Source organism: Mercenaria mercenaria, unplaced genomic scaffold (assembly GCF_021730395.1).
Source record: "Mercenaria mercenaria strain notata unplaced genomic scaffold, MADL_Memer_1 contig_880, whole genome shotgun sequence".
NCBI lineage: Eukaryota > Metazoa > Mollusca > Bivalvia > Venerida > Veneridae > Mercenaria > Mercenaria mercenaria.
Genome location: NW_026463791.1, coordinates 52,068 through 68,565, shown reverse-complemented (window position 1 = coordinate 68,565; position 16,498 = coordinate 52,068). Strand labels below are relative to the sequence as shown.

Below are 16,498 nucleotides of genomic sequence, written 5' to 3'. Positions count from 1 at the left end.
TCAGGTGCATGCTCTTAAACAGCTAAAAGCAAAAGTTTGAGGGATTGCATCACAAGTAGCCCCCTCCAATCAAGCGTAAATTCCTTACCCCACCCACTTTCTTATACAAATGCTGATTAGTTGGACAGGAAAAACAAACAAAACAAAAAAAAAACAAAAAAACAAAAACAGAAAAAGTTGCATGCATCAATACGTATTTACACTTACCAAAATAATGTAGATTGATGTGATCAAATAAATTGATGTCTTTTCATCCGACTTTCATTGAAATAAATCCGATATTTTGTAGGAACACAATCTTGCAAACATTTTAAAAAATGGCGTAACTGTATCAAAGGGAAATAACTTTAATACAACTAAATATAACATCATGATATATTATAGACGATGTGTTCGTAGTATGTATTTATTGTGATTAAAGTCCATTTTAGAACAATATGGGATTGGAATTATAAGCATTCAATGGAACGAGTGCAAGCCAAAAACAAAAACAAAAAAATATTTTTTGTGCTTCTGACAATATACGAATCACATTTTACAGAATGTAGGATTTAATGGGCATCGCATTGCTGTTAAGGGCCATTAAGTTTACTCTTAAATGAAATTATACAGGACCTGAACATTTAATGGGCATTAAGTCAAATTTAAGGGTCATGAATAATCCTGTGATATAAAATATACAGAATTTTACTATTTTTTCAAAGCCATAAACATTTTTAGCTACCAAACTAAATTTTTAACAGCATGATTCATGGTCAAAAATGAATGTGTTAATGTATTTTAACATGTATCCTATTAATATTGTGAAACCTGATAAATAAAGTGATGCAAGAGTAAATGGGGTTAATTAAGGTTTTTTTCTATTTTAATGGATATTATATAGGGTTTTAAACCATGTTTAATGGTATGCGCATCCAGTAGTGAAATTTATCAGTAACTTTGATATCATTAATGTGTATTGCTTTGTCCCCATTTCCATCTCAACAACACGCTTCCTCTGGTAGAAACAGGCCTCCCAAAATTCTGTTTATTAATAATTTTCATTTCGTGTTTTGACTCTGTGTTTCAGATCTTATTGAAAAAAAAAATACAGTATAGTTTTATGATACTTAAAAATGAATAACAAAAATAGTCAACTTCAGTGAAGAGAATACGTGAGGAGTACAAGACCGAAACGCTGAAGCAAAATACATCTAAAAAGGTACTCTAAAAAGTACTTTAAGGAAGTTAGCTCACTTAAAGCAAAAACAAGACATCGCTTCTGAAAATAGAAAAATGAAAAAAAAAAAAAAAACACACTTCTCAACGAGATAAAAAATTCAAGTTGTTTCTTGGAGAAGGAAAATTCAATGCAGTCTCAATTTATCAATAATAAAAAAAGGTCCTAGACTTTTTCATTAAATTCTAATATTCCTAAAATTAACAGCAAAAACCGTCTGAAATTCATGATGCAATGCATTTATACACCTTGTTGCTTATATTTCAATAAACGTAAGTGTGATGATGCATGTCTTACATTTAAGTGGACATCTAAAAAAATTGAAAATTCTTAGCAAATGTTAGATTTTCACATGGCTACATTTTTCATGAATTGTCACTAACCAGCTGCTAAGAAAATAGCGTTTTTCTTCACATGTTTGTAAACTATTTAAATCATAGCTGAAACAACTACAACGGACGTACTAAACTATAGTTGCTATTGAAACAAAGTTGAAACAAAAAGCTTTATAAGCTGAAATGGCCTTGTCAGTGGCATCATTCTCTTAATATGTAAATGCAACATGCATCTGGAAGCAACTGACTGCGGTAGAATGTTTGTCTTAGGCACAAAAGTAGGAACGCATTGGACATTGAAACTGTATCAAAACAATGCAAATGACGTGTACTCCAAAATACATGGGATGACGAGAAGAATCTTAATAACCAATTTTGTCCAGTGGAAGTAAAAGCATGTGACAATAGTTATTAAATATTTGAATTTGTTACAGAAAAAATAAAAGCAAAACAATAATGTATTTGACACAAGATGTGACAAACATATTTTCCTTAAACAATTGTTATTTTTTTCACAAATTCCAAGGTAACATTGTCATTGATCTGATTCTTAGTTTGACACTTTTTCTTCAGTGCCATCCAAATCGTCCCTGACGAGTTCTAAAATCTTGCTCAGAGCATCTGAAACAAATGAAAACCATTGCATTAAAGTAATATACTCTACAAAGAGAGGGCGAATTGTGTTTTTATCGAGCTGTTCATTTAGTAGACATTCAGTTGCATCTTTAAAACCACGCTTATATTTGACTACTTGGTAGTAATATATTAAAGTCAAACCTGTCTATAAAGACTACCCGTGGGATAATGCGGGGGTTTTTTTTACTGTTTACAGGTTCAAATGAATCGTAAATGTTAAAACTGGAAACAAAACATGTGGTCTTTAGAGCCAGGTGGTCTCTGTTCAGAGGTGACGTTTAACACAGGGTTGACTGTATGTGTTTACAGGTTTATATATGATGAATACTTTATTACAAAATCAAAGGTTTCAACATTTTGAATATTTTTATCCGTTCAAGCAGAGACGGTGTTTTATGACGCGAAAAGTTCCTCTATTTGTTCGTTCCAATATTCAAACGTATGATTCTTTATCTTTATGTGTGTTGTCCTTTTTTAAGTCTTGATAAAAGTCAAAATGGCTGAAAACCCCCTTATTCTATAATAGCTCGCTCATCCTTCTGTCTAAATTACAGTCATGCATTATTAACAATATATAGAAAAGTATTGCATGCAGTCTATCATTTGGTTATGCACTGGGCTTGTGCGTTTGAATTTCCAAATAAGATGAATGACGTTCATCATTTCTTTTCTATGTCGTTTCTCTCATACAAATGTTTAAATATGAAAAATGCACCGTTACATTTGAGTGAAGAATACAGACAGGGAAAATTATTTAGATGGACAAATCAGCCCCTTCAGACCTAGCAATAATATATATATGTATGTACTGCATGTATACACAAACATACATAGTCGTAGCGTAAAGTATATACAGTTGGGCACCGCCTTAAAACTGTCACTAGCAAAACCCTTTCCGGAGTTATCAAACTTTTAGTTAATATAAAATTGATAAGGTATACTTTGTCCAGTATTTTGTGCATTCCCTTTTTCTGGTGTCGTTCCACATAGATATGTATAATTAGGCAGCCAACTTTTAACAGACATATCACTTGTAAGGTACGAATATATATTTATAATTATATATCAATTAATGCTTGATGACAATGATTGCTTTGCTAGTAGACATATTTGAGCAAGTGACACTAAACTTATGCTTTCCGTCTTAGATATGAAAACATTAAAAAGAAATTAATTTTGTCTTAAAATTAGCAGTTAAAAATGGTTAGCCCAAACCGCAATTATCCACAGCGATTAAGTTTAAACCGGCGTACACATTTTATTAAAACCGTTTCAATCAGGATTTTACTACACTCTACGTTTTGTGTCCTTTTGGATGTTAGATGCTTTGTACATACCACGGTTTATCTGTATTTATACTACAGATTATTATGATTATTGTGAAGAACATGCATTTCGTTCATATGTTTTGATCATACAAATAACTATGAGAAAGGGAAACTTTTGAACATCTTACACACAAAAAATATGATTTATGAGTTTAGGGTATGTATGTACGATTCCGATATCTCCAATAACTACGGTTCGGATCACAATGCTAGTGCGGAGATTTCTTTTTTGGACATTGCTAAGATCATTGAACAAAGTTTGGTCACCAAAATTGACAAGATATAGTAAATACTCTTACAACTTACAAGCAAACCCACTAACTAGGGTTACGATCGTCATGTTGGTGGGGAGATTAATTCTTCGGACATTGCCAAGATCATTGAACAAAGTTTTGTCACAAAACTTGACAAAACATAGTAAAAACTCTTACGAACGAACCCAATAACTAAGGGTCGGGTAGTGCGGTTATATTTGTTTGGAAAAAAAAGGCACTGGTAACATTTGGTAACTAAGGTTGGCAATATGTAGTAATTATCTTTACGAACTTCAATTTTCAATTGTTTTTCAAACATTACAAAATGTTTTAAATAATATGTAGCCATCCTTTAAAACTAGGGACTTGTTCAACGTTTTAACTTTGCAGCGTTTCAAAAGTGCAAAGTACGCGTAATTTTTTACTCTCTCTTCATTTCATAAAGTTTAATCTTGTTTTACACATTTTGATATATTAAATGAAAAATATTCACAATTTCAAAACCTATGATTAGACAGCGTTTTGTCAAGTACAAACAGTGTTGATTGTTTGAAGTTCAGAAACAAACGTTGAAGATACAACTTTTTTAAATTATATTTCTAAATCAGTGGTAGACATTATAGTCAGATTATATCATATAAGCTTATTCAAGCATATTTGGTATTTCAAAGTATAACTTAAATTAGTTTCTGCACTGATTATTCACTGTTTCAATTTGTTCATTTGATCATTTTGAATCGAACTATACTGTATCAGATCTGATCTGTATCTTAAGTCTAAGAACCCATGGATATTTTAGATACAGTCAGATGCCTTTGCTTTCTAACACTATAACCCATACAAAACAACTTTGGAACATAATATTCCGCGATAGACTTACAAAATGATTTGAAAGTGATTAGATTTAAATTCTTCAAATTACAGTAAAGCCTTTGTAGACAGAACATGTTTTACAGGAGCTTTTACTCTGAAGAGGTTAACTAATTTTGCTTTATGCCTTTTGTAAAGAGGTGTTTACTCTTTGTTGATATCGATAACAAAAGTTTTACTTTACCTAGTAATAGCTTATCACCGCCGTCATCAACATTGTTTTCGTCTATGTAATTGATTACTGGAAATATTTCGTTCAGATTGAAATGAAATTCCGTCTTAAGTGCCGTCATGCATCTTTTAACATGTTTGCTTTCAAACACCAGAAGTTTATCAAACTGTGTGTTCTCACTTTCTTCGTCTCCCTTCGTCAGAATCGCAATGCAAGGAATATCTACGGATAAAGTGACCATATATTCATTTTTTTCAATGTAAGACGAATTTTCTTTTTCATATCAAGATTCAGAAGGTCACGTAGTACGAGACACAGTTTCTAATATCTCCGTCAAGAATTATGTAATTAGCTTCATGCGGATACCCGTACTTGTGTGTTTATTCATATATTGAATAATGACTACCGAAATTTGTTTATAATTTACATAAAATTAAGCCTTCGTTGAGAACATTACTTTACTTTTCGTATCTTTTGAGCCACCTATTCAAAACATAATATAAAACACACAAATACATTTCAAGATCAATTTCGTTTCCGGGATGTTCCAGGTAAGATAAGAGACCAATGCATATCTTTATGTTTGTTTATAACGTTATACCGATTTATCTTCCTTTTAATTAAAAGAGACTGAAAAGTTTTGTTAGTATGCGAAAAATATCATTTTTCATTTTACAAGTATGACGACATAGCGCATTGAAAATAATACCACACAAGGCAAATATTTGGCGGACGTCGTTAATGATGTAGATAACAACAGTTGATATCATAATAGAATCGAAATAACTCAAACTGAATAGAATTTTTGTTTGTGCCAATGCGATATAATTCTTTTGCATCTGAACTCCATATAGTAACTTTTTTCAACGACAAATCGCTATTTTGGATATATTATTAAATAAATGTATCCTCGTTTAACATCTAACGAAACATTTATCCTATAATTTCAATCTTTTTGTATCTTTTTGTATCAAATTCAGAAAGCATATTACCTATATGCTCTTGGAAACATTGTTTATTTAAATATCTACTGACTAAATAAAAATGATTATTGAAGTACCCTGATTAGGTAAACTGTCTTGTGGTTTTGATATAAGTCCTTAAATTGATTTTATGACTTTAAACGTGGCAGATAGCTACTTTCCCAGAAATACACAAAAACATAATAGTTTTGAACTACAAAAAAATGTTACAAGATCCTCTTCAATGGTAAAATTATATTCCTTTCAGTTGACTATACCTTGTCGTAGCTATACGTTTTGTGGTTAGGTATGTTTTTTATCAATTTAATTCAATTTCAAAGTCATTTAAAAGATATGACGTTATCTGTTTATAAACTTTTTGGATATAACAAAAAGCATAAGATATGCCATCTAAGCATAAGATATATACTGAGATAAACACAAAATACATAATTCCTGCTAGTGTCAATAACTTTCATTCTACTTTGTCATCATTATATTGCTATCCAAGGCTATATCGTGAATGTCCTAGTATAAATAAATCTTAACTTACTTTTCTGGGACAGGGATTTCAGGACTGTTTGTATTGTTGTCTTAACTTCAGTCGGTAATCCAGCATCAACAGACTTGCAATCGAAAACAACACAGACGCAGTAGATTTTATCTCCTTTACCAAGTTGAACATTTGGGGTTGCATCTTTAAACTAAAATATAGTATAACGTTACCCTAGAAGATTTTTGGAAAAACAACAACTACACCCATATTTGCATTACTGTGCATTTGAATTATTGTTTAAATGCTTTTCTATTCTTTCCTCCAAATGGATCGAAGGTGAATGCTTTATGTTTGTGTCGGATGTCAAGAAAACATCTTGTTTTAAAAGAACAAAGGAATAAATTCGGTGAATTTAAGAAATATATAAACTAATTAAAACATTTCATTTTCTTTTTGTAAAACTAAAAAAGCTTAACAATGCTATCGTCATGCTGAAAACCTGGAAGCCAAGCTCTAGTCCATCATATGATATAAATATTTATCGATTTAAATGACAACTATTTATTGTATTAAAGTAATACAATTTTGATTCGTTTCAAAATCCTGATGCACTTGTCCCTCTTAAATATTATAAAATGTGAAAATGATATGTCATGAAATTATGTTACTAATGCCGTCAAATGTTGAAGAGTTTACGATATGCGTATTTATTTTCACATTTGAATTTTATACTTGATAGACCATAGCTCATATTATATCAGTTTGTTCAGAATCCGAAGAACACGCGATGAGAGAGTTTTCTGTGATTTCCATTTGATAAAAGATGTGCTGACATGGTTCAGCGGTAGATAGTACCGAGCATGTTTTTTTTTATACTTTTACCGGAACGACTACGAGCGGTAAAAACATTTTAAACAAAGGAATTTCCTCTACAAAGAGTATTGTTTATAGCTATTTTGAAGCGTGAAGCATAAGCTTCTACCATGTCAAGCGTCCCATTATATGTCTCGAGGACAGGCGTCCTACGCATAGCTTTTCCTTTATACCTGCAGGTCCTATGTTTGTTTTCGAGTCACACGAAGCGCCGTTGAAAAGAAAAAAGCTATATCTTAACTAAAATAGTTTGTTAAAAATTAACTGTCAATTTGTCGGTATATTATTTCACACCATTGTTTGTGTTTTCGCACATGTTCCCCATTTTGTCACACATACTATAATAAATACAAACAAGCCTGAAGACACTGTCCCGTATCGTCGGTTTCAGTTACCATGGTGAACTCTAGAAATGTAAATAAATAATAATATTCCGATTTTTCCGCAAGAAGTTACCTTGTTCGTTTCCAATCTGCTTGCCATCTTTAATGACCAAGGATGATACAACTCGTCTTAAAGTTGTAAATAATTTTCAATAATCATAAGGCTATAAACACATTATTTTCAAAATGATATATAAAGTGAAATTTTTGTCATATCCTGAGATCCTAAGCACTTCCGGTGTGCTCAAAACATTTGCAACTTAATTTCCAATTAATTTTAGAAATTCAATACTTAACAGATATTACTGTTGATTAAGCATTGACATTATATCATTATTTAATCTTAGCGACTGTTAAAAACAAGCAACAGTTTTATTAAGACAATCTTTCTTTACTTCGACAGGTGCCCATCAATAAACATGCTGAAGAATTCTAAAGGTTTCTAAATCCATGAAAATACCTTTCACTTATAAACGAGAGCAAGGTCAAAGTAACATTGCATTCACACCACCATACGACATTCCCTATTTACATTCGGTCAAGAGACCCGCCTCCGGTACGCTAGTTGACGGTTTGATATCCGAACACTTATCATGAGTCTTGTGTGTAGCATGAAGTGTGAGTTGAAAACAATCGGACGTCCGGACGAGTAAATATAATTTAAGGTTTATAAACAATAGACAATCAAAGCTTTCTCAGAATAATGAACAAGCATAATTTGATAACAGTAGTATAGTCTGAACAAAAGACTACTAGTACGGCTTCTAAGTAAGCTTCATCATAGTAAGTTCTTCTCTTCTTGCTAGACACGCGGGTTAATATACATGGTGAGAATTAGACGTTTTCAGCGCGGGCTCTTGTAGAACGTTAGTATCAGTAGCAAGTATTTAACTGACCTAACAAATAAAGGACGTATACTTCTAGTGCCCAGTGTCCCCTTTGTACAGAGCATCAAACTACCTCTTCAAATTAGTTTTCATTCATATTAACATTTATTGAGTGTCAAAAAGTATAAAATGATAGTTGCAAACAATTGCAATTTTAAAGTGAAAGTAGAACGGTAAACTTTATAAAATACTGCTTTCCCTGAAACGATATGAAAGGTTTTCATTTTGCTTTAACCGGAGAAACTGAAACCAGGAAGATTATTCAAGACATATTGATATGGCACAAAATTGAACGAGAGAAAAAATGTCTTATATCCATACCTTGAAAGCCTCTATATGTAATGCTATACTAATGGTCTTCGAACTATAAAACTCGAAATTAAAAATGTACTTGCGAGGAGGAATCAAATCACATAGCACAGTGACAAATTAAATAGCAGTGTACATTGGGGAAACCGTGAGTAGGGAAATATAGTGATTATTTTCAAATATCGATTATCGGAGCACGAGAGATGCAGAATTAAAGTTAAAGATATAAAATCAATTATTTTATTGCTTTATCAGACATATCTCTCAATTTATCAAAAAATAAAATGCGTTACAACATTTACTTTCGATCAAACGTTTATTGAAAAGACTAATGGAAATGTAAATAGTGTACTTTTAAATGAATTTACACTAAATTTCTTTGGAACATTGCCTTCCACAATGCTTAGTATATCTTCCTTTGTAATACCGCCAGTTGTTTCGAACCCAGGCGTATCACCAAAATAAACATTGCTTTTTTTGTCTCCAACTTTGTACATCTGAAACTGAACCAGAACAAAAATATGCTTATGAACATAAACAAACATTGGTGTATGAAAATGTAAGCCTTTCTTAGTATTTCGGTATAACTTATTCTATTAGATATACAGAAAATGTGCTATTATAACCCTTTTGTGATAGTTAAAAAAAACAAGACAGTAGTTCAGTGGATTTAGATACATGTGTGGACTGGAAACTTTTTTGCAAAAAGGTTTATACTGTTAAACACACAAGCAAAAAAAAAAAAAAAAAAACAATTGAGCTAATACTTTAATTACTGACTAAGTAATCTAAGTAATGCAGTATATCTCATATAGTCTGTTCCACCTAATTTTGGACCTCAATTTTGGCGGTATTTTGGACTGATAAGAAGAAATGGAACGGGATCAAAGAACATAGATCTAGAACATGTTTTAGAGAATTAATAAAAAAGTCACCCTCGGGAAATTCAAGGGTTTTTGCAACAATAGTCTGGTTTTCCCCTACGACTGAATTTCATTTTTTCTATGGAAATTCCCTGTTGTTTATTTCTGGTCGAGATTTCCAAATATTCACTTTTTTGGAGATATTCAGTGAAATTTCACGTAATATTTTTCGGGGACGTTTCACGATTAATCTTTAATACTTAGAGAATCTAGCTATTTTTCCTTCCGTAAAAACAGTTTGCGTTTGATATAATCTATAATCTAGTCTACGAACCAAGATTGAAAAAGTGCAAAAATGAAAATTAGAAAAAGAATTTACTTTACACGAAAGAATCCTGTCATTAAGTATTCACTGTTATAAATTCCTATAATTATAATTCCATCTGTCTTTAAATCCTTCCATTCGATGTCCAGTTCAATGCACGAAGTTTTACACAAAAATCCATCATCCGATAATTGATACAGCCAATCAACGGCAGTGTTTTGAAAATTCAGGTAAATAACTGAACTATGCATATGAAACAATATCTTTAATCACAGTATTTTCCAAACGCATAATCTATGACAAACCTGTATGATACAAAATCGTCAAGTGCTTCAGTCTTCTTAGAGAATCCTTCTTTAACAAACTCGCCATGACAAAATTACCTTTAAAACGCAGAATTTCAATAGATTATATCATACAATTCATGACGTCACTGTATATGTACTTCCCCCATCATACCCATTGTTTGTAACAGATCCAGAAGTAAATGTTTTGTTTACGTACTTTTTGGCGGAGGAAAAACACGTGTGTTTCATACACGAAAATGAAAGAAACTGACGCGCTTGAACATGCTTCATTTATCTTGAACAAAATACCCCTTCAATTGGTCATAATTCTATTTCGTCTATTAAAGATCTACCATGCCTATCAATAGCACAAAAATGTTTTAACATACCGCTACTCTGCTTTGAATTCCACTGAATCTCCGAACATGTGAAATAAACACGCGAGGATGGAAATGAGAAAGTAGATATTATGTTATTGTAAAAAATAAAAGAAATTATTAATTTGTTTAACGTAGTCCTTGATAGAGGCCGCTGTCTCAAATTAAAATATATCGAATCTGCATCGTTAATTGCATTTAAGGTATACATTTTTTAATAGATCGATCGTAGAGAGCATATAGGTAACAAAGGCACCAGTCAGTACACTAACATGTATTTTTGCTATAAAACAGGGTGTTATCATCCAAACCTTTAATACGATTGTAAACAACAGTAACCCAGAACGAACACGATTAATTGGGTTGAGCGCATCATCTGTTGTCTGTGGCTGAAACAATTATACGCACTTGCCTTGTATTAATAATGCAATGCTAGCGAATTTGTGCAAACACATTTTCAGAAAAACAACAACAAAAAAATAAAACAACAACAGAAGACCTGAAACGGAAGTAACTGCTTTAACTTGAAGCGAAATGTTAATTCAGGGCCTTTCATGAAAGTAAATCCTATATGTTTTGGACAAACGTTGGTTTCCATGTCTGCTATTCAACAATAAATAGATTAGACGTTACCAACTGTGAGCAAATTCCCAAATGACGTTTGTATGGACGCCGCCATCTTGGAATGAACGTCACATCATTTTACAACGCAAGTCTATTGGAAAAAAATAAAATCTTGAATTTTTACTTCATTTCACATGTCTCAAAAAATGAAAAGGTGCCTAGAGATATTAACCGTCCGGTATAAACGAAGCCATTTATTTGACAATTTTACATACAGTATAAATAAATTATCGGAGGTCCAATATTAGATGGAGCAGACTATGTTAACTAGAACTGTCACAGGAGTGACTCATACCCCCGGGCCACCATACGGTCTTGTCACAGAAGAATGGCAACCATAAGCAATCTTAAAAATACTTAGTCTTTGGAGTACTTCATCCTCGGCTTCCACATATAAGTATTACTAGTATAATACTAGTATTATAGTAATACTAGTAAATATAAAAAAATCTCTAATATTAGAGATACACTAAAAGTGAATACCAAAAAAAAAGTGTCTTACCGACCCATGTTACCACAGAAAAATGTATTTACTTTTTACATAGGACTTATAATAAAAAAGTTAGAAAAATACCTAAAATATTAAAAATCCAAAAATAGGATTTCTAAAAATAGACTAATTCCTGGAATTTAAGGGGAAGAAACTCAGTACAAAGTTAAAAAAATATTACTTCCCTTTGGCTCTAAGCCAATCAGAAAGAGATATAGTGAAAATACATCAAAATTAACCTTAAATTCTAGGTAAAAGGGGACACAATTCAAGAACAATTAGTGTCAGAGTTATGCACCTTGTGTCACATGATGTGGGTAATGAGGTGGAACATCTATTTTAAGTTTGAATCAAATCCATTCAGTAGTAACTGAGATATAGTGAAAATACATCAAAATCAACCTTAAATTTAAAGTAAAAGGGGACATAATTCATAAAAAATTTATATCAGAGTTAAGCACCTTATGTCACATGATCTGGGTGATGAGGTGGAACAACTATTTTAAGTTTGAATCAAATCCATTTAGTAATAACTGAGATATAGTGAAATTACAACAAAATTAACCTTAAATTCTATGTAAAAGGGGACATGATTCATGAAAACTTGGTGTCAGAGTTATGCACCTTGTGTCACATGATGTGGGCACATGATGTGGGTGATGAGGTGGAACACGTATTTTAAGTTTTAATCAAATCCATTTGGTAATAACTGAGATAATAGATTTCGGGACGCGACGCGACAGGACGGGACGGGACGCCACAAAACTGACTCCTATATACCCCCCTCAAACATGTTTGGTGGGGGTATAATAACTGCATTTTTTTGACAGAAGTTGATAATTGAAAAGTTTCGACTCATGTATGAAAGTGTGCTACAGGACAGATTCAAGAGATAGACACTTTTGTAAGACAATATGAATATTCATATAGATATTTGTAAATATACTGAAAACATGTTAAGGTAAGGTAACTTTATTGCAAACTGTAACTGTAAAATGTTATATTTCATGAGGAATAAAAAGTCATTCGCAAAGTACTTACTTGACCACTGTTACAAAACAAACTTCTTAAAATATTTTCAATATTTGAAAATTTGAAACGGTATTAAGATATTACTGATCTTTTACCATTTCTGTGTTTGGACAATCACTTCGTCCTCCACATGCACCGTACCCTTCCGCTTTGTGAGTGATCTTTCGCATTAAAGCCGAAGACATTGAATCAATAAAACGTGATTTTCCAGAATGCATTGGTCCAATACAGAGAATGCGAAATGTTTCATTTTCAAACTTCGCCATTTCCTCCCACAACTGTCTCACTTTTACATCTATTTCCTGTTGCTGTTTGGTTAAAATAATTATAAGCAATACTGGTTGTATGATTCAAGTTAATGGTTTTACTATACGCAGAGTAATTTCGATATTGTCAGAAAGTATATTAAAATCTCTTTGGTCAGTTTTAATTAACATTATTCAACCTAAATCACAACATTAGAAAATTAAATTTAACCTGACAAGAATAATAATATTTGTCATGTGTTTACGAATCGGATAGAACTATCCGTCTTGAGGGCGAGTTACCGCCTATGCGCATGTGGCCGAGGGACGGATATTTCTAATTTTAAACCCACGAGTGATATTTTTCTTGCATATCGTATACATATGAGCTTTTTATTCTGACAGAAAAAACTTTCTTTTTAGGACACTTTCTTATATAAAGCGCGGGAAATTAACATTCGTAAACACAAGTGACGTCATGACGTTTCAGTGACGCACAATAACAAAGTTCCACTTTAGTTTTATCGTTTGTAGCGGAACGGTATGTTCTTACTACGTATTTACTTGGTAGTATTATTCAAAGGTAAAGTTACCAGCAATTATTGAAGTTATGACTTTTCAGATATAAAGTATTTGAAAACTGATATTGCTGAAGATAAATTCAGCTAATAGGAAAACTAGGGTCATTTGCTTACACTTTTGTTAGATCAACCCACTTGTCAATCTTCACAGTGGGCACTATAATAGTAAAATCACAATTCTGATGCAGAAAAATTTCCAAAATACAGGTCTTAATAAAGATTTTTCAGTAATCTTGACGTGCGGCTAAATATTTGTTAGGTCCGTGTGCTTAATATTAAAATTTTTGCCAAATAAAAATTGCCATATTTACATTGCTGCTTATTCTATGCTATTATTTTGAAAAATTCTAAATCAAAACAATCTGAGAAAAAGAAAATCGCTGATTACTTAACACTTTATACACGGGATATTAAATTTCCAGGTGTTACTCCAGGTTTTCCGGATAATTATCAATCTTGCAGATGAAAACATCAAATAAAAGTGTGTCGTATGTACCTTTGAAAGCTGCTTTCGCTCTTCAAACGCGTCCGGTTTCGTCTTCTTGTCTGAAACAATTTCGCATTCATTCCAAGATTGACTAATTAGAACAATATAGAGATAACGTCATTGCTTTGAATTGCAACAAATAAATGACATTTAACGCTCACTGAAATATATTGGACATATCATCGTTATTTCAGTTTTATACAAAATGGTTCCCTTTGCTGTTCTATATTTCACGGATTTCATGCTTTCAAATAGATTAACTGAGCAATATGTTTGAAACTTGGCCTTTAATCATAACGTTGTTGGAAACAATTGATGCTTTTTGAACACTTTTCTAAAAATGATAACCTAGTAACTAGATTGGCGAAAATTGTTGTGCGGAAGTGAAGATTGACTGATGAGTCAAAGTCATTTTGTTCACTAAATAATTTGTGTTTCGTCGCTTGCTTATTGGAAGATCAATTTTGGGATGTCATACCTTGTGCGACCAGTGATATCAAGTTTACAGCCACTGTTACTAAAGAGGAAGCATTTATCGCTATGTTATTATCTATCAATATAAAAGTTTGACATTGCTTTTGGCTAATTGTGTCAAGGTCGGAGTCTTTGTTTAAATAATTGCAGTGTTCGATCAAAACAATGGCAAACAAACGAAAATCGCTCCAAAGGAACTTACACAGGCGAAAAGACTAAAATTGCTTACCCTTCGAGAACATTGTGGTCAATGTCTATGTTTCCGAAATATAGAAAAAAACTATTTTATTAGTTAATAATTTTAAAACAATGACACTTAGACGTAATTTTGTTTCTATAAAGGGTTGTTAGGTCTGCGTGGACAATCCTATTTTCTCGTTGGTATGTATTAGGCAATAAAGTACACATTTTGCTTACTGCAAGTGGTCAATTGTTCAGAAACTTAAAGATAAAAAAGCGTGAAACGAGCGTAAATTAAAAAGTATTATAACTGGAGCCATCAAAATGTGTATAAAGAAAAGGAAAGGGCAAAAAATCCTTTCAATGTAGACTGATCTATTTACAATGTTTTGTTTTTTTAAAACATAAGCAATGGCTTAGTTATTTAAATATCGACATGCACAGAAATACATGTTACAGAAACAGATAGTGTTTACACTAAGCGATATACCTTAGCGCTACACAGCGAAAATATATCTGCAAACGTGCAAATATAGTTTTCTCGGCTGATTTCTGAAAGACGTTATTTCAATTAATTCTAGCATAAAACTTCTGTTCTTGTCACTTTTCGGGGGTGTTTTAACAAGAGAGAAAACGTGTGTTAACAGAGAGATTCTCGCGCTCACGTGCTGTTATAACACCTTTTTATACATGCGCGTTCCGTGGCAAAGCGTAAACGCATTACGGCCCCAAAACGGATAATAAAAACGGAAATGAAGTCAACGTGAAAAAACCACGCAGACGTTCCCGTGCGTTTCATGGAATAATGACGCTGAGGGAGAATGTATTCATTTATTAGCGTTTTCGTCCGCTTTTTATGCTAGAATAGCGTTAGCGCATGTTCATTTCGTGTTATAACATCTTCAGAATCACTTGGGATACGTTGGTACCCTCGCCTTCTGGGCTCGGGTACCAACCTATCCTTCGGGATTCTGCAGACGTTATAACACAAAAAAACATGCGTTATCCCTACATTATAATTTCATATTTCTAGATGTATAATAGACGCATTGAAATTACATCTGGATGAACTTTCGTATTACGACTGTCAAACAAATTACTTTTCGAAAACATGTCTAATCATAGTTCATATATATGTTACACCCTCAGAATTTAAGAAGCGTTAAGTAATTGTTACCTTTATGTTTTGCAAGGAAACACTCTGTAACTTCTATCATTTTATGGAGAGCTTGTAGAGCTAGTCTTTCTATTCCTTTTGATTTGACGTTCTCAGAAGTGTAGTTAACAACTGGAAGAACGTGGTTCTCCTGAATCTTAAAAAACTTTGCTATATCTTCTGTTGTCTCTTTTGACTTTTTACATTTATACAGATGGTCCACATCCTCTGTTATATTCAGACATTGTTCATCAAACTTTGTTGCTACAACAACCTTTGGTAAACCTTTAAATTATCACATATTTCAGTCAAACGGATTAAAAACGCATTTCGAAATTTATAAATATATATAAATATATATAAATATAAAAATTTCTATTTCTTCTTATTACGATTCAAGAAAAGAGTAATAAAGACTGGAGTAAAAGCACTCTTCTTTTTAAGCTTATATCAAATAACATTGCTAATGATTGAGTAAGCTTGGCTTACTGAAGCTGCAAACGACGATTTCATCTAAAACATAATATACGCTTGTCGCAAGAGTAATTATTACAGACAAAACCTTTCCACGTATTAATAGTACATGAGCCATAGGGTTGATTGGTACCATCTTTGGGGATTAATTCTTATAGTGATTTTTGGAAAGGCACACA

The 16,498-nt window shown here is 32.3% G+C and overlaps 1 protein-coding gene across 1 annotated transcript in view; it reads right to left on the bottom strand.

Moving 5' to 3' along the window:
* Window positions 1-1,962: 1,962 nt before the first annotated feature.
* The window catches only part of LOC128554928 (interferon-induced protein 44-like), a 40,704-nt gene continuing 26,168 nt past the window's right edge, over window positions 1,963-16,498 (bottom strand). The window contains exons 6-12 of the mRNA XM_053536261.1: window positions 15,867-16,130; window positions 14,045-14,094; window positions 12,818-13,030; window positions 9,093-9,227; window positions 6,330-6,480; window positions 4,827-5,036; window positions 1,963-2,175 (exon numbers count right to left, since the gene is read on the bottom strand). Coding sequence (XP_053392236.1) covers window positions 2,105-2,175; window positions 4,827-5,036; window positions 6,330-6,480; window positions 9,093-9,227; window positions 12,818-13,030; window positions 14,045-14,094; window positions 15,867-16,130 — 1,094 coding nt within the window. The 3' untranslated portion in view covers window positions 1,963-2,104. The remainder of the gene's footprint in view (window positions 2,176-4,826; window positions 5,037-6,329; window positions 6,481-9,092; window positions 9,228-12,817; window positions 13,031-14,044; window positions 14,095-15,866; window positions 16,131-16,498) is intronic.